At 39.3% G+C, this 27,756-nt stretch overlaps 1 protein-coding gene across 1 annotated transcript in view; it reads right to left on the reverse strand.

Annotated features, from left to right (window-relative positions):
• Rybp (RING1 and YY1 binding protein) overlaps positions 1–25,888 on the reverse strand; it is a 94,100-nt gene extending 68,212 nt beyond the window's left edge. The window contains exons 1-2 of the mRNA XM_004854209.3: positions 25,760–25,888; positions 24,927–25,052 (exon numbers count right to left, since the gene is read on the reverse strand). Coding sequence (XP_004854266.1) covers positions 24,927–25,052; positions 25,760–25,791 — 158 coding nt within the window. The 5' untranslated portion in view covers positions 25,792–25,888. The remainder of the gene's footprint in view (positions 1–24,926; positions 25,053–25,759) is intronic.
• Between the last annotated feature and the right edge of the window lie 1,868 nt (positions 25,889–27,756).

Raw genomic sequence — 27,756 nt, forward strand, 5'->3', positions numbered from 1 at the left:
TCAGGCAAGGCAAGAAATTAAATGGACAAGGGGAAACATTTTTGAAAAGAGCTAGGAACAGGAAAATATCACGACAAAGATAAGTCAATACCTATCAGTTATAACCATTAATGTTAATGGTCTCAATTTACCAATCAAAAGAAATAGAATGGCAGAATGAATCAAGAAGCAAAATCCAACAATATGCTACACACAAGAAACACACTTAATTCAAAAAGAAATTCATAGACCGTAAGTCAAAGGATGGAAACTAATACTCCGTGCAACAAGAACCCAGAAAAAAGCAGGGATAGCTATCCTATTTGTAGACAAAGTAGATTTCAAACAAAAACTAGGAGAGACAAGGTTACTATATTCTTTATGAGGAACAATCCAAAAGGAAGAAATGACAATCATAAATATTTATGCACCAAATACTAGCGCACCCTACTATATAAAACAAATATTAATGGACATGAAAACTCAAATAAGGACTAATACAATAGCAGTGGGAGACCTCAATACCCCACTGTCACAAATAGATCAACCAGACAAAAAACAACAAAATACCAGAACTGAAACAAACGGATTTAATAGCTGCCTACACAGTGCTCCACCCCACAAAATCAGAATACACATGGCCCGGGGATTTAGCTCAGTGGTTCCGGCACCTGCCTCGCAAGCGTAAGGTCCCGAGTTAGATCCCCGGCATAAAAAAAAAAAAAAAAAAAAAGAATACACATTCTTCTCAGCTGCACATGAGTTGTTCTCCAAAACAGACCACATGCTAGCTTATAAAACATGCTTAAGTAAATGCAAAGGAACTGAAGTTATCGCCTGTATAATGTCAGACCATAATGCAATGAAATTGAAGATCAACAGCAAAAGAAACCACGAGAACTTCATAAACACATGAAAATTGAATAACACCCTCCTGAACAACCACAAGGTCACAGAGGAAATTAAAGAAAAAATTAGACAATTTCTACAATTAAATGATAATGCCAATACAACAGAGTAGAATTTGTGGTATTCCATAAATTCCAATGAAAGCAGTCCTAAAAGGGAAATTCATAGCAGTGAATGCCCATTAAATAATGCCAATACAACATACTGGAATTTATAGTATTCCATAAATGTCAATGAAAGCAGTCCTATGAGGGAAATTCATAGCACTGAACGCCCATATTAAGAAAACAGAGTGAGCTCAAATAACCTAATGCTGAACCTCAAGCTTCTAGAAAAAGAAGAAAGTATCAACTGCTTAAATTCATCCAAGGAAAAAATTCAAACATTTTTTATATTTTAAATAAAGTGAATTTGTAGTTAAAACACACCTACAAAGAAGACCCTCAGCTCAAAGGGCTTCAATGTCTCTATCAAATAATTAAGGAAGAAATAACAATTCTATTCAAATTCACTAGAAAACTGAATAGGAAATATTTTCCAAGTCATTCTATGAAACTCATATTATCCTAAATATAAAACCTGACATATATCTTACAAGGTTTTTAAAAAATCACAGACCAATGTTAAGAACACAGAATATACTCCCAACATGGATTATGTCATGAGACTACCTCATAACAAAGTTGGATTTGTCACTGGACTGCCAAATTGGTTTAAAATTCTGAAATCAACCAAGTAACTTTGAAAAAGAACAAACTCAGAGGTCTTAACACTTCTAGATTTCAACACTTAGTATATAATGCTTCATCAATGAAGACCACTGTGCTGATGTAAAGACAAACAGGTCAATGGAACACAACAGAGTCTAGAAATAGTCCACTGATTTTCACCAAAGATGCTAAGACAATTCAAGAAACCATTCTTTGCAATAAATGGTACTAGAAATTGACAGCCATATTTTTTAAGTTACCTCATCCCTACAAATTGGCATTGAAATAGTAACTCAGAATGGGCCCCAGTCCTAAACATAAGGGCTAAAACTATAAAACTTATAAAAGCAGGGCTGGGGATTTAGCTCAGTGGCACCATGCCTGACTCGCAAGCCTAAGGTCCTGAGTTCAATCCCCAGTACCGAGAAAAAAAGGAAAAACAAAAAGCTTATAAAAGCAAAGCACTATGAAAATCTTATTAATCTTAGGTTTGACAAAGATTTGGTAAATGACACAAAAGAAAATTATAAAAAACGAACATCTTCCTCAAAATTAGCAAGTCTGCTATTTTTAAAATATTTACCCAAATCTAGATATTTACCAAATAAAGAATTCTCACAAATCACTAAGTCAAACAACCAAATTTAAAATGAGTAAATGATATGAACACTTTAAAAAATTATACAGATGGCAAATATGCATGAGACATTCTCAGCACCCTTAGTTATTAGGGAGATACAAATTAAAACTACAGTAAGATACCACTAGACACCCACCAGACGTCTAAAGTTTATATCAAGATTAGAGAAGCTGCAGGAAAACTAGAACTCTCACACAGTGTGCTGGTAAAAATTTGAAATTATACAATCACTCTGAGAAAGTCTAGTAATTTCCTAAAAAGTTAAACCTTGTCCAGGAATATGTACTACAGCTCTGTTTATAAGAGCCAGAAACTGCAAAACAACTCATATGCTCATCAATGTACAAATTTGCAGATTACTCACATAACAGAATATTATTCAGTAGTAAAAAAGAACACAAATGAATCTCAAAATAAGCATGCTGATTCAAAGAAACTAGACCAAAGAGACTAAAAATTCATAAAGAATTCAAGAAAATTCAAATTAACCTATAGTGACAGAAAACAGTTTAATAGTTATGTAGGAATACAAAAGGGAAGGAGAGAAAAAATTCAGGGTTGATAGATGTGATCATTATCTCCATTGTGGTGGTATCCCCGGTTATATTTTAAATGTGAGGTTTCTTAAAATGTCAATTATATTTTTAATAAGACTTGAAAACAAAGATGGCAACTGCTGTGCTTTTTTCCCCTGATGCAATATATTCTTGGTTTTTCTTAAAGGCTAATACTAAAATTATCTATTAGCCTATAAAATTCACTTTACACAAGTTTTACTATTTATCACCTGCTAAACTCAGAAGATAAAATCTAGTTAATATACTAAGAATGTATTCTAGAAACAATACGAATAAATTGTATTTTTGTACAACGAAGTTATTTTTCCACTAGCTTACACCGTACATATTTTCAAAATGTTGTATCTTTATTCGGTATAATTTTTGATGGCAACAGATCTCACACTCACATGCCCTATAAATTATAATGTGCACCTTTTCAGAAATAATCCATACTGCTAGAGTTTCATGAAGGCATAGTTTCACTAATGATTGGAAGAGATCATCAACCTAGCCTGTTTATATCGGAGTAATTTTTCCATATTCTTTGCCGGTTACTATGCCATTTCCTAGTATTTCCAACAGTAGAGTGATCCCATTCTCATCCTTATCTTCAGATCATTGTCTGGTATAAATGTTTTTCCATCTAGCACATGAAAATATATAAAAGGAAAAAAACACCTTTTTATTCAAAACTCAACTGTGTATAGTTAGTTCTTTCTTGCTTCATGTCATCTGAGTTTTCATGGCCAGGATAGAAAGAGAAGTGTGGCTTCTTTCACTTTCTGAGTCTGTTCTTGAAATTCAAAAGGAAGCAAAGTAAATCAATTTTCTTTGCCAAAGCCTTTAATTCTAGAGTTTGGAGGAGTTTTTTGGTCTATTTTGTTTTTTATTTTTTCAGGAGAAGGGGGATGAGGACAGGACTAATGAAAAGGGTAAAGGCTAACGATTAAAATGAATTTGGTGCACAGACGAGGAAATTTCAAGTCATACAAGACAAGTGGAAATTAGCTGCCAAGTGTTTTTCATTCATCACTCTTTTACTGATTTCTGCTATACAGCACAGGCAGAAGCCAAAAAGCCTTTCTTTCTCTAACTGTAGCCCATAACAAGAATTAAAAATGTGTTCATTCATATAACATAGCTGCAACGAACTTAATGCAAAAATTCTGCTAAACTGAAGGTGAAGTTATTCTTCAAACAGAAAACTACACAAAAATTCTTATTTATCTACAAACTACATATACTGACTCTTAAAAAATAACCCATCCATCAGTCCAAATTCTTTAAAGTCCTATTCTTTAAAGGAAAGAAAATGTAAGCAGTACCACCACATAGTACCTCTTACTTTCTTACAAATCGAACTATAATCCAGATAGGTTTGCTCAATTTACCATCCAGATAGGTTAAAGTTTTAAAGTACAAGAGTAGTGATACTACCATAAATTCAAAGTTAAAAGGTCTGTTCTCACCTCTTTCCTCTGAAGTCTAATTCCACTAAAGCACTAGCAGAAAAGTTAAAATGACAAGAACAAAAAAAAGTTCCAAAATATATTTATTTCCATTGAGTCTAAAAAGATGTTCCACTTCACTACACTGAAGAACACAAAAAACTACCATAGAGCCAGGTGTGGTGGCACATGCCTGTAATCCTAGCCCTTGGGAGGCTGAGGCAGGAGAATCACTCCGAGTTTGAGAGCAGTACGAGTTCCAGGTCAGCCTGGGCCACATAGTGAGTTCAAGGCCAGTTTGAATCACACTGCAAGACTCTGTCTCAAAACTAAAACAAAACAAAAACAAACAAAAAAATAAAGCAAAACAAAACAAAAAAAACCCCAACCCTACCATAAATGTGAATTTGGCTTTGGGGACAAGGCAGTTGAACAAATCAAGAAAACAAAAATTTTATTTATAAAGCATTATTTCATATAGAACTACAGAGACTGGATAAATGGTACCGGAATAGAAATAGATAACAACACCCTACTTGATAAGACCATTAAAATAAAAATTTGCAAGTGATCTAAAAGGTATAAAGATTACACTGATCAAGAAAAACGAAGCATTATTTTTACCAATGTTGGGAGCATTAGAGTTGCAAAATTAATTTTGAAAATACACCTTTGGAAATCTCAGAATCAAACTGATTCATAGTACTGATATAACTACAGTAAGTCCTTTGCTTACGAACACTTGAGTTGTGGACTTTCACAGGTGTACTGCATAAGATTCACAGATGTATTATGTAAAACTCACTTTATTAGATTACAAATAAATCTGGCTTATGAATGTTCTCCCAAAATGGAACCTGTTCGTAAGTCGGGGATTTACTGTACAAAAATTTCCTCACCTAAGGATCAATTTGGTCACTGTGCATGACATTTACTCACTGCTAAATATAACATTTCCTGTCCGTGTTTTTTTAACTAGGTACTGAGATTACAAAATGCTATGTAACATCTACTGAGAAACCACCTTTGTACTTCAGCATTAATATCTTTAATTATTCTGAAAGTTAGTACTCTAATAATTAAGTAGTTATTAATGTCTAATAATTTAAAACACAAAAAAATTCTTTTTACCAAAGCATCCCAATTCATTAGAAGAAATGTCTTCTCTCATGAAACTCACATTAGGAAAAAGTTCTAAAAATATTAATAAACCATTCAGAGGCTTCATTTATAAAAACAGTACTGCTAAAAAGGAAAGATCATCTAAGACTTAACCCCTGCAAAAGAAGAAACCACAGTATCTAAAAGGTTAGGTTCAAAAAATTCTCTAGCTCACCTCTTGAAAATATCTTCTTAAAAGAATTATAACCATTTTAAGTCCTATTCTAACTTCATGATTTTTATTTTAGTCTACCTCTGCCTTTGTAAGTCATTTTTCTGAGCTCGTGAGCACACAGAAGAGAACTTCAGAGGAGGGCATTCTTTGCAAACCCTCCTGAGGGATCACCTTTTAAAAACAAGACAATGCCTCAGAAGAATCATATTCTGCCATCAACTGTTGTCTTAGCTGTGAGCAGAAAAGCAGGTATGAACTTGGAAGAAAAACATAATCAAAGGGACCATGTTAAGAGTAACATACAAATGAAATTAGAAACTAAAGTGAGCGAGGAAACTAGCTGGAAATATTTGCAAGGCATTTACCAAGTTCTTTGTTTTGGGCTTTAGTGAACATACCCACTTTCAGAGAGGGTTAACCAACATTTGACATAATTATCCTAGAAGGCATTTAAACAAGAGATCAAAAAAATGGACTGCACTCTAAAAAGGTACATGAAGAATACAAAAGCACCACAGTTTAAGACCCTGCCTCTGAAGATTTAACAATTCACTGTCTCTGCCCGAGGGCTTCAAGTTTAAATATGAGGCAGCAAATGTAAACAAAAAAATTCCAGCACAAAAGGATTATGTGCTACGCTAAAAATACAGCACCAACAATGTTTCACTGATCAGACAGGAATAGAAGTTCTCCAAAAGTCTTGAAGTGGAAGCCACAGTTTACTAGACAGCAATAAAACAAGTTTTCAGACAGTAATAGAAGTATATGTGGCAGGCAGCACAATAGCATACAAGAACATGCTCAGAGAACACTAATGAACTTGACTAGAAAGTACAGCACCCAAAACTGTTAGCCAGACAGCTTACTTGATCTATGTGTTTTCTAGGAATATCTCTAGACAGCGTAAGACTAGAGTTCGCAAACCAATTTGAAGACTACAACAATGGCACAGGTACAGGTTTGGGTGACAAAAGCTTGTAGTTAAATTATATATTAAAATTAAAAATGAAATAACGAGGGCATAAATCAAAGTAGTAGCACCAGGAATAATATTAGAGAAATAAAAACAGTACAATTTGGTTATCTATTATGAAAGGGTTCCAAATTACTGTCCAAAGATTGTGTGACTGTATGTATATACTATAATGCCATCATCAGAGAGAAAAACACTAAAAAGAATAATACGTAATCCTGTAAAATTGAAAAATATGGTGTCATCGCTTATAAAAGTGAAAAATATGGTGTCAAGTGCAACTCTAATATAAACGAGAGAAATATGTATATATCATAGGATCTAATAAAAAAATGCATGAGATGGGCTTAACACTGAATCAACTATATGTTAAATGCCCTTTAAATGTCAGGTCCTTATCTGCAATGGGTAGGGAAACAGTTGATGTTCAACAGATTTATGCTAAGCAGGAAAAACATCTAATGCACAACTACTCTATCAGACACAAGCTTTGCTGGGGGGCATGACTCAATATTAACTATTTCAGTAATAAACACTTTTCAAAAAAAGTATTAATGTAATTCTTTTAATTAAATAATACTGTATAACAAAGATCTATGTATGAATTGTCCTACGGCTGCAGTACACCAGTTAATATTTACAAACACATTTGTCTTCCACACCAGATGTTCTGACATGATTTCCTAATCTCAGACACCCTGAATAGGAGATTGAATCTAGCTTTGGGTCAGCCCATATTGAGTTTAATATCTTAAAATAGGAACATCAGAAAGAAGGATTTAAAAATAAATACATTATAACTGAGAAAACTGTTCGGTTACATATAAACCCAATACTACCAAAAATTTTTAGCACATAAAACTTTCCTATTTAGAAAATCCAAACTGCATTAGTACCTATTTATATACAATGGTAGAATACTGTACATTACAAAGAAGTTTTTTTCTATAGTCATTCTTTTAAAACTGCCAAAGCTGACAACTGACAATATCTTAAAACTGGAAAGGGGGGGGGGGGGGAACCGGACCATAGAGAAATAATTATTTCTGGAAATTTCAGGGAATTTCACATTTTAATTGCAATCTAGGAATTTATATCCCAACTTTTATGTACCTTTAGTACCTTTTATTTACAACATAATTGGAGTAACAGACTGTGTACAATTAAATTTTTAAGAAATCTTAGGCATTGAGATACCCCTCCCACAACAGAAATCTTTGAAAATTTCATCCCAAAAGTCCCTCAGTATAGCCATATTACACACACTTTACATAAACAAAACACAAAAACTAAATGTAGTTTAGTTTGCTGAGATCTGACAAGATAGAAACAAGTTCTTCCTAAAAAAAATTCGATGGATGCTATATTTAAGATTTAGTCTTTTAAAGTCTACAGAAAAAGATGGGTTGACAGAAAATGGGACAATGTTAGGTAAAATCATGCTGACACAAGAGAAAAATCTGAAATCCAAGAGGCAAAGAACATTCTACACACCTACCTACCCTACTACTGCTCCCATGCTGAGCACCAAAATATAATAATTCCTTTTCTTACAAATTCACTTCAAGAGGGCATACCAAAAGGACTTGTCAAGATGAGGTGACGGTAAGCTGTCATACATTTTGTACCATAGTTTCTAAGAACAAGCTGTATATCCTCTGACTTCCCCCATATTTTAATTGGAGAAGGAATTTAAAATAAAGGCAATGCATACAGTTAAAAGCCAAATCTATAGAACCTGAGTACCTAATGACACAAGCTCCATCTGATTCTGTCCAAGAAATAAATGCCTTCCAAACAGCACCACTGCCTTGGGACAGTCAATTATTCACAAGCTCACTGGTTCTCCCCAGTGATTTTAATGGTGGTATGCAATGTTCTTTCAAATTGTGTGATTTTCTGAATAAGTCAAGCAATGAACAGCACTTCAAAAAGTGTGCTTTTAAGTCAGCATATATTGCATATTCTTAGCCCATTTTAACGGGTATACTTCAAGAAACTGGATGAGAAATACTCAGCTTAATAAAGAGAAACAGCAACAATAAATCACCTAATCTATATAGACATGTTAAATTTTTGTATTACAGGTGATATGATTAGGCTAATAAAAAGATAAATCTGAGCAAGGTAACTGGCATTATATTACTGTCCACCTCTAAACTAAATGGCCCTAGAAGGTGATGAAGTCTTTGAGACGACAAAGGTGGAGGGGAAACAATGCAATTAAAAAAAAACAACCACTTGGTATCGTACTAATTTGTCCATTTAATTAAATCACCTGTCTTCTACTCTACTGGGTATGAAATCAAGGTTACTTTTCTGAGCTTGGGCTTCTTCAACTGTGAAAGTTGGAATAACAACTACCTCTCAGGATTGCTTTGACTATTACATTGGGGTAAAGAAGACATAAAACTGACAAGCAAAATATAAAACACTATGCAAAATACATAGCATTTCAGGATATCCTAAGACATATGGCCTATCCTAAGACATATGACATATGTTCAAGGACCTGGTGCATTATTTGTCTATTCAGTCAGGTTATAATTTAAAAGGGTCCCAGCTGGACATGGTGGTGCACTTACAATCACAACACTCTGGGAGGCTAAGGCAGGAGGAGCACAAGTTCAAGGCCATCCTGGGCGATTTAGTGGGATCCTATCTCAAAATAAACAATAAAGGGCAGTGGGATGTAGCCCAGTGTGAAAGCCTTAAATTCAATCCACTGTGCCAGAAAAAAAAGTTAGGGTCCCAAACTGTAATCCTGGAAAATGAGAAAATTATTTCATACACCACTACTAATATTACAAAATCAGCAAGGCTTTTAGAATGATTAGTCAATCTAAATAAACAGTATGTTGTACAAGAAAAATAACACTACCACTGTATGACACATACTGTTTACAATGTATATTCTGTGCCTAGCCCCTTACTAAAATATGCTATACACAGTTACTCATTTCATCCTTATAATACCCCTATGGAGAAGATATTTCCTTATTTTATAAATGAAAAACCAAACCACAGGTTCAATTAACCTGCCCAAGGTCACAAGATCAGCAAATGAAAAGAGCTACTGTTACTCAATCTAACACCAAAGCTCTGACTCTCAGTATTTCCTCTATAATATAGCAGCCTCTAGCCAAATCCGGCTATTATACACTTAAAATTTACCTAGTCTGAATTAAGCACTCAAATTATTGAAGAGCCACAAGATTTTGAGGACAGCATAAAAAAATGTAAAAGATCTTACTGTAATTTTATTGTTTTGCTTTGAAACAGAGTCTCACTATGTAGTTCACACTAGGCTCAAACTTGCTGGGATCCTCCTGCCTCAGTCTCCCCTCCCGGAGTGCTGGGATTACAGGTCTACAATTGGTTATAGTTCGAAAATGATATTTTGGTTGAGTTAAAATATATTCTTGGGAGCAATTACGGCTTACTGTTTACTTTCTTCCCATAGCTACTATCAAGTTTAAAATTACATGTGACTTACGATATATTTATTTCTGGACAGAAATGATTTAGATCAAACAGAGTATCTTTAATAAAACAAAGCACAGGGGGATTTAGCTCAGTGGTTCCGCCACCTGCCTCGAAAGCACAAGGTCCCAAGTTTGATCCCCAGTATCAAAACAAAACCAAAAAAAACAAAAAAACAAAGCACAGCCAGGTGTGGTGGTACACCCCTATAATTCTAGCACTCAGGAGGTTGAGGCAGGAGGTTCACCCCAAGTTCGACATCAGCCTGAACTACACAACAAGACCTTGTCTAAAAACAAAAACAAAAACAACAACAACAACAACAAAAAAAAAACCACAAAGAGCACAAAACAGTTTTACTTTTTCTTTTTGGAGATGATCTCACTACATAGTTCAAGCTTGCTTTGAACTCACTACGTACCCGAAGGTGGCTTTGAAATTCCAGCAATTCTCCTGCCTCAGCTTCTCGAGTGCTGGGATTACAGGCATGTATAGGAATGTACCACCACAGCCAACAAAACAATTTTAAATTCACAAATACAGCATGTTTCAGAGAATACATTCAGATACCTTCCAAACTTAATAGCTGTTTTAATACTAATTTAGTCTAACCAACAAAAACAAAATTATATGTGTTTGTGCTTGGGCAATTCTGGGGATTGAGCCCACAGCCTTTGCACTGAGCTACATTCCCAGCCCTTTTTGTTGTTTTTGGTTTTCTGAGACAGGCTCTCACTATGTATGCAGTTAAGGCTGGCCTTGAATTCCTGGCAATCCTCCTGACTCAGCCTCCCAAGCATTGGGACTACACATGGGGACCACCACACCTGGCCCAGCCATTTTTATTTTTTGAAACAGGGCCTTGCTGAGTTGCCCAGGTGCCTTGAAATTGTGATCGTTTTGCCTCACCCTTCGGAGGAATTGGGACTACAGATGTGTACCACCACAGCCAGTAAAAGTCTATTAATATAAAAACATGGTTCTACTTAAGTTTCAATATTCCAAAATGGATAATCTTAAAATTCTCTCATAAAAATTGTCTTTCTCCAAACAAAAATGATAGACTTGCCACATCCCATAGAAATTATTAAAAGCATTCATCATCACAGACATAATAAGTCACAACGCTGTGACCAATCATTCCTTCCAGATATATACAGAATACAGTGGTACCTTGATTTACAACTTAATTTGTTATGATTTTGGGTAAGATGGCTGCATTTGTGTTTAAGTGGGAAAGATGGTGTGGTCATATTTCTTACCTGATGGAGGTGGAGTTTGTGAACCTGAAGCAAAATTTTGCCAAACACTTGTTTGTGAACAAGTATTACTGTACAGGTGAATAGTATAAAATAGTAAAATAGAATCAAATAGTTTATAATTTTCTAACTTTTTTGATTAATATATTATGAAAATTTTCCATCGTTGTATATTCTAAGCATTTTCTGAACTTGCTTTGAATTACAGATTTGTGGGAAGCTGAAAAAAAGAATACACAGAGGTCCCATGTAATCTCACCTACTTTCCTTGCAATGTGCACTTTGATTATTGTACAATATCAAAACCAGAAAATTGGGCTGGGCTTGGTGGCACATGCCTGTAATCCCAGCAGTGCAGAGGCTGAGGCACGAAGACGACTGAGATTTCAGGCCATCCTAGCCCACACAGTAAGTTCAAGGCCAAGTTGGACTACATAGTGAGACCTTGTCTCAAAAAACCAAATCCAAAACAAAACCCAGAAAATTGACATTAGTGTATGTGCATAGTGTGTGTGTGCTGGGGGTGGGGGGGCTGTGCCCCTTATGCTTTATGACTAAAAATTGTACATATTTATAGGGTGCAATGATGACACCTGTACACAACATGAAATGATCAAATCAGTGTAATTAGCATTCTCATCTCTTCAAATATTTATCAGCTTTGTGCTAAGAACATTTGAACTTTCTTTTACTTCTTTTGGAACAAAGAAAAAAAGTATAAGTTGTTGTACCTACTGTGCTATAGAACACCAGAACTTAGTCTTCAGTATTTTATTTTGGTACAATCTTAGGCACTTTCCTGGTCACTGGGACAAAATACCTGATACAGAACCCTTAACTTGAAGAAAGATAGGTTTATTTGGACTCAGTTTCTGAAAGTTGCAGTCCATGGTTGGTCGGCCCAAACACAGAAAAACCGCAGGGTAGATGGGCCTGGAGTTAGGAAAGCTGCTCAGGTTGCCTCAGCCAGGAAGCAGAGAGAAAAGGGAGCACCACCTCCTCCCCAGACCAGGCTCCACTACTAAAAGCACGCACTCAGTTCTAAACTTAGGTGTGGACTGGCTCAACCCCCCATACCCTGTGGAAGCTATAATATCAAACATGTACACTCACCACCAGCCCTAACCCCTGGCAACCACTCATCTGTGTACAAGCTCTATAACTTTGTCATTTCAAGCATAAATAAGACCTTTTAAGACAGGCTTTTTTCACACAGGGTAACACCACTGAGATCCACCTAAGTTTGGTTTTCTGGGGGGGAGGTGGAAGATACCAGGAATTGAACTCAGGGACTCTCACTTGCCAGGCACACCCTACATCCCTGAGCTCCCTTTCCGGCTCCCACCCAAGTTATTCTAAGTATCATTACTTTGACACTTCTGTTGCTCAATAGTATTCTATAGATATTCGATACAGTAATATCGCTATGCCACTCACCTACTAGAGGACATTTTGCTTGTTTCTAGTTTGGGACTATGACAAAGCTGTGAACATGTTTTGTGTGTGTATAAGCTTTCATTTCTCTAGGATAAATGTCCAGAAGCACAACTGATGATCTGAAGGATATGTTTAGTCTTGTAAGAAACTGTCAGACCGGGCCGGGGATTTAGCTCAGCGGTTCCACCACTTGCCTTGCAAGTGGAAGGTCCCAAGTTTGATCCCTGGCACCAAAAAAACAAACAAACAAAAAAGGAAACTGTCAGACTATTTTCCAGAATGGAATATAACATGGTACATTCTCATCAGTAATATATGACAAATCTAAAACCATTTTTAATAGCTACAACATATCCTACCTTGGCTAACCCATATTTTAAACAACTCTATACTGATCCTTATTTAGGTAATTGCCAATTTTTGTTGTTGTTGTTAAAGGCAATGGTGCAATTAGCATAGAGAAAAATTTTCATGTGCAGGTCACACATTCCTAACTGAAAGTTTTTAAAATTTTTATATCAAATTCAAAAGTTAGTAATGCAAGATAATTGATTTTAGAATGTAAAAAGATTTATCTGATATGGTTCCCCAATTTATAAATATTCCTATGCTTTGCACAATGTATTCATTAAGCAATCACTTCCAATGCCAAATCTAAATTAAACATACACACACACACACACACACACACACACACACAGGTCATAAAACATTGGTTGCTTACTTCTCTTAAGTTCACTTTGAAATGCCAAAACCCATGTCCATAACATCAAAATCTTAAACTTCATTAGGAAACATGACTTTTCTTTACAAGAACCTAACATCATTTAAACTAGCAGTTCTCAAAGTACTACCCATACCAGGAGCATCAAAATTACCTGGGAATGTTACAATTTCAAGCCCTGTGCTAGAACTACTTTAAAAAAAAACACCTCTGGGATGAGACCCAACCAGGTTCAGTGTATGGTGTTTTTCGTTTTCAGATGGGGTATCATTATGTAGTTCAGGCTACAGGACAATCCTCCTGCCTCAGCCTCTCAAGTGCTGAGTACAGGCATGCACCACTATGCCCTGGTTTCAGTGTATGTTTAACAACCCTTCCAGGTGATACTGATTCAAGCTACAGTTTGCAAACTATTAACATAAACAAATTTAGAATAAGAACATTAAATCGGGATTCCCTTGAATACAAAACTGTCCTTTAGTGGAGGATATGGGCAGAATTTGTCATGCTATAGATATTAAGAATGCATTATTTTGGTTCTTCCCAATATGAAAACAATTCAGAAAGAAACTACATTTTTGCTATAGTAATCCTCTACAAATAAGGACTCCTAAAAACATGAAATATTCACAAAACTTATCCCTAAAGAATCCAAACTTAACCATATCATGTATTTTTGAAATCAAAGACTCAGTTTGTTTTCTCTCATATTGTTATGGCTTGTATCTAGATGACCCCCTAAAGCCTCATGCAGTCAAGCTACAGGTGAGGCTTTTTGGAGGTGGATGGATCTAGGGTGTCTGATGGTGGGAATAAAGGTATGGTGCCGGGATTAAAGGTACCCCATCCTGGATATGGGTGGCACGACCCAAAAGGTTAGATGGGATACAAGGGAGAAGCAGGTCTGCTGCTGCTGTCACTGCTACTTCTGCTCTCTACTTTGCTGTCTCCTGTTTGCCTGTCATGGAGTTAGTTCTCCTCTGTGATGCCCCTCTGCCATGCCACCCCTACCTTGGAGCCAGCCTACTAGGAACTGAAACCTCTACAAACTGTAAGCTGAAATACACCTTTCCTTCTTTTTTGTTTTGGTAGCAGGGATCGAACTCAGGACCTTGCGCTTGCGAGGCAGGCGCCGGAACCACTGAGCTAAATCCCTGGCCCAAAACCTTTCCTTCTTTTAACTTGTGTTGGGTATTTTGTCTCAGGGATGAGAAAAGTAAGACATGTGCAGAGCCTGATTTTTCCATTCCCACATGATACTACCACCTCTCATTTTGAAAATTCAACGAAATAGCTTATTAAAGCATAGCACTTAAAAAACTAGTTAAGGACCAGGAATTTAGTTCAGTGGCACCACGCCTGCCTCGCAACCACAAGGTCCTGAGTTCGATCCCCAGTACCAAAAAGAAAAGAAACTAGTTAAATATTTGTGGTCCAATCAGCAAACACTGCTCAACAAATAATAACAATGCCCAATGTCTGGATTAAAAGTGGTATTTGTCTCAGTATATTTTTGTTTTGCTCCAAATTTTCCAATTTATAATAAATTTTTACTACTTCATAACTAAAATAAAGAATAAGGAATCAGTGGCCAAACTATAAAAGAAAACAATCTATAGGCTATTACTACCTTTAAATTTTATCAATCTTTACTGATTTTCTTTCTCTCCTTTAACCATACATTAAAAGTTTATAAATGTACAAGACATGAAAAGTGACACCAAATAAACACAGCTTTCATCTTCAAGGAGCATATTATAGTTCAAAATATCAGAAGTGAACATATAACAAATAGCAATTCATTATCAAAAGTGGTATATTCAATTATGGCAGCAATTTTCCATCCACCTAGTAAATGTCCCATTGTCCTTTTTCAAGTAACAGATTCTGAAGACTGAGCTATGCCTGGCCAATTACAGTATCCCAACCTTCAGACAACAAAGAATGACCCAGAGATTAGACAAATAACAGAAGACCTAATTCTTGTCAGTTCTTCCTTTGATACCCTGAGTCTAAATGATATCTTCCTGATGATTATGGCTACGTGGACCAGTAAATTTTGGTTTTGGCTGAAAGTGGCTTGGAGTTGGAGTCATACTTTCTCCCAACTTTGACTAATTTACATTATTAAACATTTCTTTTTGTAAAAGAATAAAGAAAACTTCTAATAAGCCTCATAGCCTACACATGACATCTAATCTGTTCTTAGCACTCGTCAGGTTTTTTTCCCTATTACTAACCACCATGCACTGTACTGCGTGTTAACACCTAATAATACGCTGATGAAATTGGCACTCATGTCAGCTTGTCCTTCCCAAAGGCTATCAAAGCTACATGTTAATTTGTATTGCTAATGCTCCTAAAATTGTAAGATGATTTTTTATATATCCTTTCCGTTTATTTCTTTTCCTAGCCAGAGTATAATTAAGGAAACATTTTCTAAGTTAGCAGAGAGCTGAAATGAGTACAGAAAGCATTATCTAATCCTGCTTAAAAATAAAGTTTTCACTTGATTACCTTGTGATTTCAACTATTCCTGATTTCTGAGTTACAATAGTACATTTGCATTACCTTTACTGAGAATTCATTTTTGGCACCATTTGACCATTTTAGTCAATCACTGCATGGAAATGAAAATATAGCTAAAAAGATGAATGAGTCAAGACCTCAAGTTAACTAAAGAAATTAATCCAAATTACTCAAAGTACAGTAGTAGCGTACAGTGTACAACATATGACTATGAAACATACAAGGTGCCAAGTATCAAGTTACAAATATGTGAACATGGCAGAACTATGACCACTATGACATTTTAACATTCAAAATATCCTGTAACCATTTCTAAGCTGTTTCAGGTGCCAGTTTACATGATTCTAATTCTTTATCACACCTTATTTTTGACTTAAAACTGGTTTTATACCACACGATCAATCCCCTGGCTTATTACCAAACTTTTCAACATGACTTGTGGCTAATGAAATCACCAAACAGACAATCAGAAAAAGATAAAAAATCATTAACAGTTAATGTTATCTGGGCAACTGTCACAAAACTCTAATGCTAAAAGCCACCCCAAGAAGTACTTTACAAGCACTGCCCACCAGTAGTGATGAACCTTTTAAGAGACTGGGTGCTCAAACTGCAACCCAAAACCCACTTATTTATCACAAAGTGCCAGCATTGTAATTAAACCGAAATTTTGAGGTCTTAGTTTAGAAAAAACTCATACATTAACATCTTTTGTCTTGAAAGAAAAACAAATAACATGCATGCCACAGGTCAAACGCTGCAGTCCTGTGTTGAAGTCCCAGTGCCTGTATAGAAAACAAAACTAAAAAGCCAGTAATACTTACTTTTCCAGGTATACTTCACAGACAATTTTTGCCTAATCCAGTAACATTATACACATAAAATGAAAGCCCTATATGCTGGAATGTCTGACAATATTTACTTACCCTATATTGTATGTATTTACTGAACCCCTACAAAGAGCCAGATACTGTGAAACAGGAAAATGTAGATAAGAACTGCCCTGCCCTCAAAAAAGGTGACAACGTGACAGAGACCAATAGGAAATCAAATAAAAATACAGTTTAAGAGTTATGACACACACGCATGATTGGAGGTCAGAAAGGCTTCCTAAGACATCTAGGAGGACAAACCAAAATGAGACACCATGGTCTGTATTAAGAAAACACCAAGCACTTTCATAGAAAACACACACTTCTTTTTGTGAATGATAGATCGGGTGAACAAGAAAGGACCAAAATACAAGCCCCCTTGTGATACTCAGCATTTAGATTTTATCCTAAAGGCAATGAGAAAAAGGGATTATTTTAAGCAGGAATGGGAATGATATGTTTAGCATTTCTGAAAACACTTTCTTACATAAATTCAGCTATTCAACCTGCAGGATATGAACTGCCTTTAAATTGTTCAAATGGAAATGCCCAAGAAGCAAATTCATTTGTCCTGTGTACCTGTACATAAGGACAATGAAGGTGGTTTAATAAATAGTACCTGGGAATTAATAGCCTGTGGGAGAAGTGAAAAAGCATCAATGACATTTAAAGAGTGAACAGTTAAGGAGGACAGGGTATTAACTTCTATCAAGCCTATATAACAAATCTGATGTCTGAGAATCTAAAGGCACAGTTTAAACTCCAGCATCAGGCCTTCCCCGACAAAGGTCCAGAGACTGTCCCTAATTTCCTTTTAAAAAAGCACTTCCCATCTCTACCCATACTATGCCACTCTGGTGCTCTCTACCACTGGCTATCTTTTATGCTCTTTTCAACAAATTCACTCAGTTCCTCAAAAGCAGTTTTCCACTTACTTAATCAATGCCTTGAAACAGAAATAACTGAGAAACAACACTACACCTGCAAGGCAAAAATCTAACTTCTTTTACAACCTCTAGAGAGCTTTACACATCAGGTTTCACTGCTTTTACCTATGGATGGTGGCCTCATGCTACAGCCAGAAGTGCCAGCTATTCAAAAATGTAGGTACACAATAGCCAAAGATGATGACACATGTCTGTAATCCCAGCTACTTGGGAGGCTGAATCAGGAGGATTCTACATTCAAGGCTAGCCCGGGCAATTTAACAAGACTCTATCTCAAAATAAAATTTTAAAAACAGGACTAGAGATGCAGTTCATTGTTAGAGTGCTTGCTTAGCTTGCCCAGAGTTTAATCCCCAGTACTACAAGAAAGAACAAAAAAAGAGCCAAGTGTGGGCGTGGTGGTGCACACCTGTAATCAAACCCAGCACTCTGGATAGAGGCTGAGCCAGGAGGATAGCTGCAAGTTCTGGGCCAACCTGTGCTACACAATGAATTCAAGTCCAACCTGGACTACTTAGCAAGATCCTGTGTCAAAAAAAAAAAAAAAAAAGGAAGGGGGTGGGGATTAAAGTGAGAGCCTCTTTCTAGAATATGTAAGGAAAAGGTCTGCCTGCAAAGAGCTGAGCTCTAAGATATTCTTAGGGTAAAAGAGCAATGGCAAAGTAAACAAAAAGTACACACAACACCATGGATGATTATGACAAACATAATGAATGAAAGGAACCAGACCTAGAAGTTTATTATATGACTCCACTCACACAGAACTCAAAAACAAGCAACCTAGTCTCTCTAGTGATAAATGTTAGGATAGTGAGAACAGGGGAGATTTCTGGGAATGTCTTTTAAGAGTCTGATGAAGAATTTGAGTGCCAGTTACAAATGTGATCACTTTGTGAAAGTTCATTAAACCTTTAAACTTAGGATTTCTGCACTGCTCTATACAAATGCTTGTGTTCTAGCTTTAAATAAACAAGGTAATAATGGTGCACTCCTTGTGGCAAGTATAAGAGAGGATGCTGCAAAGAGGAAAAGTATTCGTGATGGGGCAAAAGAGAAAATAAAAAAAGCCAGAAAGGCTACAGAATGTACTCATTCAAGTCCTGAAGGAGGCAGAGACCTGCATTACTTAAAGTACTGTAAGAAACTCAATTACTTCTGATAATTTGCTAAACTAGAGCACTTCAGGAAATTTCCTAAATCTTGGGAGTTTGTTCAGCATCTACTGAAGAACACAATAAATGCACACCAAATAATATATAATTGAATCCATTCATAAACTCCCACTCCCTACGACTAGAACATACTATACAGTTAGTTGGCCTGAGTGTAGTCTACAACCCACAACTAAGCAAAGTTTAGTAACTTGTGCACCAAGGCTCCAACTCTTAATTGTCCCAACCAAATAAGCTAAACAGCACAGGTAAATCTACAAAAATAACTGTCCCCTGGCTCCAAACGAAAGTACCATTCCTGTTTCCTAAAAAGGCAAATGCAGATGTGAACACTGTCCATAAAGCAGACCTCCACTCAGTTCTCAACACTCTACTTATGCTTCATAGTACTTGTCACTAGCTGAAATTACCTCTTGTTTTGTTTCGTTCACTTATTTTCTCTTCCTCTCCATTGTAGCTCAAGCTCCATGAGAACACAGACTTGTCTATCGTTCCACCATTGTACACCCAGAGCCAGATGGCTGTGTGCTCAACAAAAAACGTGTGAAATGACCACAACTACCCAGTAATTTACTCTCAGGTCACCAAGTACACCTAAGATCAAGTCAGGACCAATAAATCAGTTAAGTCCAATGTAAGAGCAAATACAAAACAAAACATTACTCCACTCCTGGGTAAGAGTAATCTTTAAAACTGTGCCAGCTTTTGCACTCGCCTGAGGTTGCAAAGTCTGGTAACATTTGATGATCTGAAAGGCAGAGGTAATTTTTTGACGTGTTTTATGGCAGATTTTTATGAAAGACAAACACTACAACAAAACCAATGTGACCTGAGGCCCAAAGCACTCTTGTGGCCTCCCAGGAACACAGGCCAAGAGGCCTGTAGCTAATATGGAGACCTCCAGTCCTTTCCGGAAGTTCTCCTTTTTGAAAAGCATCACCACACAAAGCCCTTCTGCAGTTCTGAGCAAAGATCACATAATGTCGTTTTTCTCACAAAACTTCTACAGCACTCCATGACTATTTCAGGGTTGTGAGTTGTTGGGTATCTGAATTTAAGGGGGAAAGTTCAAATTACAAATGCAAAGAATGAAAGTTACCAAGGAAATGCTTTATACACAAAACATCTGCTTCCTCAACCAGTGCAATTCATCATCCTGAATATCAACTTTTTTTAAAGTTAGACATTGTGTTACACATCAAAGTAACATCCCTCATTTTACTTGTCTATAGTTAAAGCTCTGAAAACAGCCAGGCATGGTGACACACGCCTGTAAACCCAGTCCTCGGGAGGCTGAGGAAGGAGGATTGCTGTGAGTTTTGAGACCAGCCTGGGCTACATCATGAATGCAGGGCCATCTCTGACTACACACAGCGAGGTACTCTCAAAAAAAGAAAAACAAAAAGCTCTGAAAACAATAAATTTTCACAGGAGCAGTATTCAATTACTCAAGTATTAAAATATGACGTCAATTCAACACCATAATAAAATCTACAGTTCACTAGAAAACTTCCAAATCTACAATACTTAACCAAAGTAAAAATTCTCCAACTTTTCAAATGAACACAGTTTAAACAGTACTTAAAGGTAAAAACACACCTCTACTGACAAAGAAACACTCATCAATATATACCAATGTTTTGTTTTGAGACTGGATCTCACCATGTAGCCCAGGCTGGCCTCAAAGTAGCTACTTATCCTAGGCTGGCCTCAAACTCAAGATCATTCTGCCTCAGCCTCCCAAATGCTGGGATCATGGGCATGCACCATTGCACCCAGCTACAGTTTTTACTTTACAGATATTGCATTCAGAGAAATAGAAAAACCACAAAAGAAAATACAGTATGTTTATCACCAGGTCTAGTAAGTCATTATGCCCAACACTTAAGAATTTCAATTTAACAGAACAGTTAAGTAAATTTGTACATTTGTAGGGTTTTATTTTCTTCCTTTAAAAGCTGGTATATCCTCTTTCTTGAGGCTGGTAGAGCAGGATGAGAAATACCACTTTGGCTTTCACCTAAGCAAGGGATAGTGTTTCTTTCCCACTAATATGCTATCGTACACACTTACACACACACACGCGCACACGCTCCTTTTCCACCTTGCAAGGCATTAGAGTATATAAGCATTGTGGAAAAACAATCTTGGTTGCCTAAAACTCCTCCATGTGCCCATGTTAAAAGACTTTAGAACACATCGAAGTATGTGCACAAGAGGAATCAAAAGTAAGGTGATGGCAATGGATTGTGGTGACAGCTGTTCAACTCTTTAAAATGACTTTAAAAACTGCTTAATTAGGGTTGGGGATTTAGCTCAGTGGCACCATGCCTGCCTTGTAAGTGCAAGGTCCTGAGTTCAATCCCTGGCATACACAAAAAAACCCTGCTTAGTTATATTTACAAAGGATAAATACTACCTATATATGTAAACCATGCCTCAACAAAGCTTTAAAAAAGTAATAACAAGCAAAGGCAACAGAGATGGACAATATACTTGGAAGAATTATACCAAAGTATTGTACCAGACACCCAACACATATTTGATGATACATCTAAAATAGAAATACAGCTCTCTATTGCCCTCAAAACTTCCAAGTAGACCCTATTTTTGACTGACTTTTGTTTTTGTTTGGTCTTTTGACATGGTCTCGCTATGTTGTTCAGGCTAGTTTTGAACTCACTAGTAATTCAGGCTAACCTCTAACTCCTGGTGATCCTCCTGTCTCAGCCTCCCGAGTGCTGGGATTATAGGTGCACACCACCATGCCCAGTCCAAATAGACAACACATACTGAATTCCCTCCTTTTTCCATTAACATATCCCTGAGGACTTTAGGAGGTTCCTTTTTCCCTGTTCTATGATGCTCAAAACACATTAAGTCCTCATTTCTGAATCATCTTCATAATTACACCTGCAGAATTAAAAAATATCAGACACACATGCCTGTACTAGTGAAGAGCTAGCAGGTGATTCTGTAGAAATTCTCCTTGTCCAAAAGAAATGGGGGCGAGGAGATCCTTCCAACTGGTTTCCAAAGTCATCCCACTTTGTTCCCTCCCTCCCTCCCTCTCTCCCTCTCTCCCTCTCTCCCTCTCTTTCCCACAAACCTGGTGACCCAACCCAGGCCCTTCAAATTTGCAGGGTCTTTGTAATTTGGATTATAGTTATCTGGGTTCAAGTCCTGACATCCTGTTAACACTACTCCTCCCTTCCCCTAATGCCTTCAGCAGTATTTTCTACTTCCTTGGAATTTAATAAATGTTCTTTGGATGAATGGTGGTATTTCTCTAATCAAATTAAGGAATATCAACTGCCTCCAAAGGCCAATTACAGCCCTGTGTCCTACTGGACTACCACTACTTTAAAGATGTTTTTGCTGGCTTGTCTGGTAAATGGTGACAATAAAGACAATAACGATCAAAAACGCCAAACAACCACAAGCTAGCCAATTGGCTAAGGCTAACAAAACATAAAACACTAGTTTAGAGCAATAAAACACAACTTCTGTGCCAGTCAACAAATTACTCTAAAATCAAAAATTTTGCCTATAAACCCAACTACAGGGTTGTAGTTCAATGGTAGGATGCTTGCCTAGGGTGAACAAAGGCCTTGGGTTTGATCACCAGTTTTGCAACAAACAAATATTCTACTGCCATCAACACCAAGTCTGACTAATACAACACCGGACAGAAAATGTCTATTTCACACCGAACTGCTGATGTACCAAAATAACTGCAAGAAAAAGGCCCAAGAAAAAGCACTGCAGTAAACCAGTAAAACAAATTAACCAAGGAACTATAGTGGATAGGAAAGGATAAAAACCTATCAGATTCATTTGCCCACATGAAGCCCATCCACAACATAAGAAAGTCAAAATATTATTTGCATTTCTAACGAAAAATTTCTAAGAGGATCTAAAACACTAAGTATTGACAACAACTAAAATAAAATAAATTTAGGCCACGTAAAAGTATCCTGCAATTATAGTTCTCAGATCTGTGAAATAATGTTCAAATCCTACTCAATGGCAGACATCAAAAAAATTACATCAACACCCTAAAATACTATGTGAGTTCCTTTTTCCTGAACAGCTCGGTGTGGTGGCACACACCTGTGATCCTAGCAATTGAGAGGCTGAGGCAAGAGGATCACCACCAACTCAAGGCCAACTTGGGTTACATAGTGAGTTCAAGGCCAGTCTGAACTACATAGCAAGATTCTGTCTCAACCAAAAAAATAAAATATCTTAACAATATATTTGTTTAAAACTGAATTTCACTGTCATCATCTGTGGCTCTTAAAAGTCTAAACATTTCAAAAGTCAAAACCCTCCACGTGCTTCCAAAAAGTTGATGAGTCAAGTTTTTTAAATACATGTAAAAACTAAAGTGCATTTCATTATGAGATAATTATTCCCAGCAATAAATCAGATATAAACTTTTTAATTTGGTTTAAGTTACTCTTCACCAGTAGTAAGACTCAAGTTCCTACGAGTTTCCTAGTCATTTACTTGAACATCATCTACAGTGCACTCAAAGCAAAACCACAATAAAGAGGTTTGGCCTCTGAGGGACTCTACATGTAAAAAACATTACTCATAAATAATACACAATCACTATTGCCTTAAGTAACAGATATATTTCTAAACTCTCATGCCATCTGATGGAATCCCCTATTTGAAATAGCAAAACAAAATCTATGAAACCACCAATTTAGGTTTTTCATTTTAACTAAGTCTACGATACAAAAAGTTGACACGAATTTACTTTTTTAAAAAAACTACTTATGGGGAATGACTGAATTGTTTTATTCAAACCTCTCATTCCTTAAGAGTTAGTGGAATTCACAGACCATTTCTACCAGTAAATGGGCCAATTGATCCCAGTTTATGGTTTTAGGTTGTCAGCTACCCTACTTAATCCCAGATACAAATAAAGCAATGAAACCTTAACAGGAAGGTCACTCGAAACATCTTGTTCAATCTGTAGAGTACTACCCAACGGTCATACCAGAACACCACCAATTCAAAACCAAGTACCTGATTAGAGTTCTGGCAATCAACTTTAAAAATAAGAACTCACTGTCTCATTTTCATCCATGTGCCAAAGCCTATCCACTAAATGACACTAAAAAGTTTCACTTCAAACTCTTAATACCACTGAAATTCAGAATAAACGTTAAGATGACCAGAAGACCCCAAAAATCAATTTTGACATTTCATTCCAAGTATATTGAAACGTTAAATCTAAAATAGTCGTTTTGATATCACATGTAGTTTAGAACCTTTATCACTATGAAAAGTCAACATTTTTTATCATACTGCAGCCTTAAAGACAAACTGCAATGATCTATTCATTTTATCATTTTACAAAATCCTCACCATTTCAGTTAAAGTAATCAAATAAATTCACAACTTAGCCTTCCAACAATACACTTTATTAAAACCCCAACATTTATTTTCAAGTGCAAGAAAATAACAGACATTTGCAGCTCAGGACAGGAAAGGCACAACCAGCCTTACTGTACCAGCACCATTAAATTTCTCAAGAGAAGAGAAAAATCACTCAGGACAGGCAAATTAAAACCATTTTTCACATGGCAAAAATAAAAAGGTCTAGTGTCCTATAATCCACAGCAATAGAACTGCTTCCTCTCTTTCTGAGCCAATACCAACACGCCGAAGGATGCAAGTGTCAAATTCAGTGTCTGTCTGAAATAGGAAAAGCTGGGAAAATTCCTTCCCATAAATCATTTAGTGAACAAGAAGCACTGCACCCAACACGAAATACACAAACCAAAACACCTCATTCAAACCCAGACACTGAGAAAGCAGTAATCAACAAGTTGTAAAGAGGATAGAAAGTATAGCTCACTACCTTTCTCCCCCCTAAGTTAAAAAAAAAAAAAAAAGTCCTTTAACAAAAGGTAACACAAATCTTCAAGTACCTGGTGGAGGTGCCTTTCCTCACGTCGCAGATGCTGCATTTAAAGGCTTCAGCGCTGTTTCTGAAGGTACAAACGCTACAATCCCAAAAGCCTTCGTCTGCGGCAGGCTTTGCTTGTCTTTTTGGCCTTCGGAGGCATGAGGAGTAGAATAAAGAGGAGAAAAGAGGAAGAGAGCAAGCAGGAAAAAAGAGAAAAAACAAAACACAGGCGCTGGTGAGCCGTCGTAATTTCGCAGGAATCCAGCGCAGGAAACTTCGCTCGGGCGACCACCCACCCACCCTTTCCGGGGTCCGGGAGAGGCCGCGGGGACAGGACCCGGGCGCCCCACCAGCACCCCGCATGCCCTGGCCCGGCCGCCTCGCCTCGCACGCCAGTCGGCGGCGCAGCGCCCGGGAAGGGCCGCGGCGGGCGCAGGAAGCGGGCGGACTTATGGACTCGGGCGCGGGGCCGGGGGGGCCGGGCGAGACCGCGGCCGGATCTGGAGGGGGCGCGCGGGGGCAGCCCGAGCCGGCGGGGGGCGGGGGGGGGCCTTCTCCTTCCCTCTCCCTCCCAGGCTCGCGCCCGCCCTCCTCCCTCCCCACCTGGTTAAATCTCCCTTTGTCTGGGAGGAGTGGCGGCGGCGGCGGAGGGCGGCTGAGGAACCGCCGCCATGGTTGCGGCGCGCGCGGCCGCCGGCCCCGAGCCGGAGCGACACCGCCTCCCGCCGCCACCGCCTCCCCCCGCCCCCGGATCTCCATCTTAGCCGCGCCTCCCCCCGCCCGGGTGGCTCCGGGGCCTAGTCGCCGCCGTCCCCGCCGCCCGCCCCTTCCGCCCCCTCGGCTCGGAGCAGGTACCTGGTCGGACTCTTCTTGTCGCCCATGGTCATGGATGGGCTGTACCCCAGCCCCCCCACAGCCGCACCCGGCGCCGCTCTGAGGAGAAACGCTGTCCGAGAGTCTTCGCAGACCGGCCCCCTCCCTCCCCCGCGCCCACCCGCCCTCCCTCAGCCGCTGGGGCTCGAGCTCTAGCTCCGGCCGCCGCCGCCGCTGCCGCCGCCGCTGCTGCTGCCAGTCTCCGGACGAGACTAGTCCCCACCAGCGCCGCCTCCGCCGAGTGACTGACGAGGGGCGGGGCCGGGCGCCGCGCGTCACGCACCAGGCGACCAATGGGAGGACGGCGCCCGGCGCCGCGAGGGCGGGGCACGGGGGGAAAGGCGGGGCGGGGCGGACGTGGGCCGGGCCGTCGGTGTGCGTGCCCGGGAGTGTGTGCGCGCGGGGGGCGCGCGTGCCTGCCCGTGGCCCCGCGGCCCGGCGCGGTGGTGCGTGCGAGCTCTGCGGGGCGCACGTGGCCGCGCCCGCGAGCTGGCAAAGGGCTTGGTACCCTGTGCAACGGCCCCGCTGGGTTAACGCTGGGACCCAGGCCCGGGAGACGCTCCAGAGAAGTAGTTCCACGCAGTTTGCGCGCGCCGCGGGGACCACCCGCAGCCTCGCCGCTCGCGACCCCCCCCCCGAGGCTTGCAATTCCCGGAGAGCCAGCAGGGCCTCCTTTGGCCCGCGATTCTCCGCACTTGTGTTCCTCTGCCACGCGGAGCTTTGTATCTAACGCTTCTAAAGTCCCTGCTTCCAGTCGTGACCCTAGCCCAAAGCCCCCACCCCGGAGGGAACTCTGCAGAAAAGGTGTGGCGTAACTAAGAGCCCCCGAGGCCAAACCCTGAGCTTGGCGCCCACTCTTCTTCGGACAACTCCCTCCACCCACCAGCCTGAATAGGGCGTTTCCCAAGAGAAGTTGCTATTCAAATCTTGACGACCACATGCCCATGTTCTAACCTCGTGCCGCAGCTCCTGCATCTCCAAAATGAGGCTAATAACCCTCCTCCTAGGATTGTTTGGAAAAGTCAAACACAATGGATGGAAAGCACTTATATTGGTGCCTGGCACTTGGGAAGCGCCTGGGCCTGGCTTGGGCACCATTTTCCCCACGTTAGAAAATCGTTGAAGGTGGGGAACGATTAGTACCCCCTCACGTTCTGCGCTGCTCCAAGAACGGCCCTAGCCAAATTAAGTAGAATGCGACTCCAGACCCTCTGCCCTCAGGCGCTGAGGCCAGAGGGAGGGGAGGACCCAAGATAAAAGGCACGAACTCGGAAGGGGCTGAAGCCCCACATGGGGGGAGGGACAGGGACCCAGGATGGTGCTAGAAGTAGAGGGTGGGGATGGGGTGTAGAGGGAAGATAAGGAAGAGCCCAGGCTGGGTTAACTTGCAAACGCCAAGTAGGATGTTATCAGCACGTCCCACAGAAGGGAAGCACACCCCTGCCTCCACAGGAGACCTGGAAAGCTCCCTGACTCTGAAATCGGGAAGTCTTAGGACCAGTCCAGGCGTCAGAAGGGAGAGAATAAACGAGGAGACAATGTGACAATGTCTCCTCCAGCCAGAAACACCCAGGAGGGCCAGGAGGAGCAAAACTGTTTAGCAAGGGTCATCAACCTCCCTGTCCCTGGCTGCCAGAGATGCCTTCCCAGGAAGAGAGGGAGGAGAGGAGAAGACAAGGAGGAGTGGAACCCTAGGGACATAGGGACCTGAGAAAGCTGAGGACCATGCACAGGAGCCATGGTGCAGTGCCACACCCTGCAGCCTCTAGTGTCTCTGGCATGCTCCCAGAACTCTGTCCCTGCTGTGAAGAAGGTACTGAGAGAAAAGGGGCATTAAAGACCCCCCCAGGTGGGTGTTTTGCACTCTGGTGATCCTAGCAGTATGGGAGCCTGAGGCAGGAAGATCACAAGTTTGAGCCCAACCTGGGGAATTTAGCAACTTAGACCTGTCTCAAAAGAGTTCGAGATGTAGTTTAGTG

Source organism: Heterocephalus glaber, unplaced genomic scaffold, assembly GCF_053883595.1.
Source record: "Heterocephalus glaber isolate CG9 unplaced genomic scaffold, H.glaber_assembly_v1.0 deba00001472, whole genome shotgun sequence".
Taxonomy (NCBI): Eukaryota; Metazoa; Chordata; class Mammalia; order Rodentia; family Bathyergidae; genus Heterocephalus; species Heterocephalus glaber.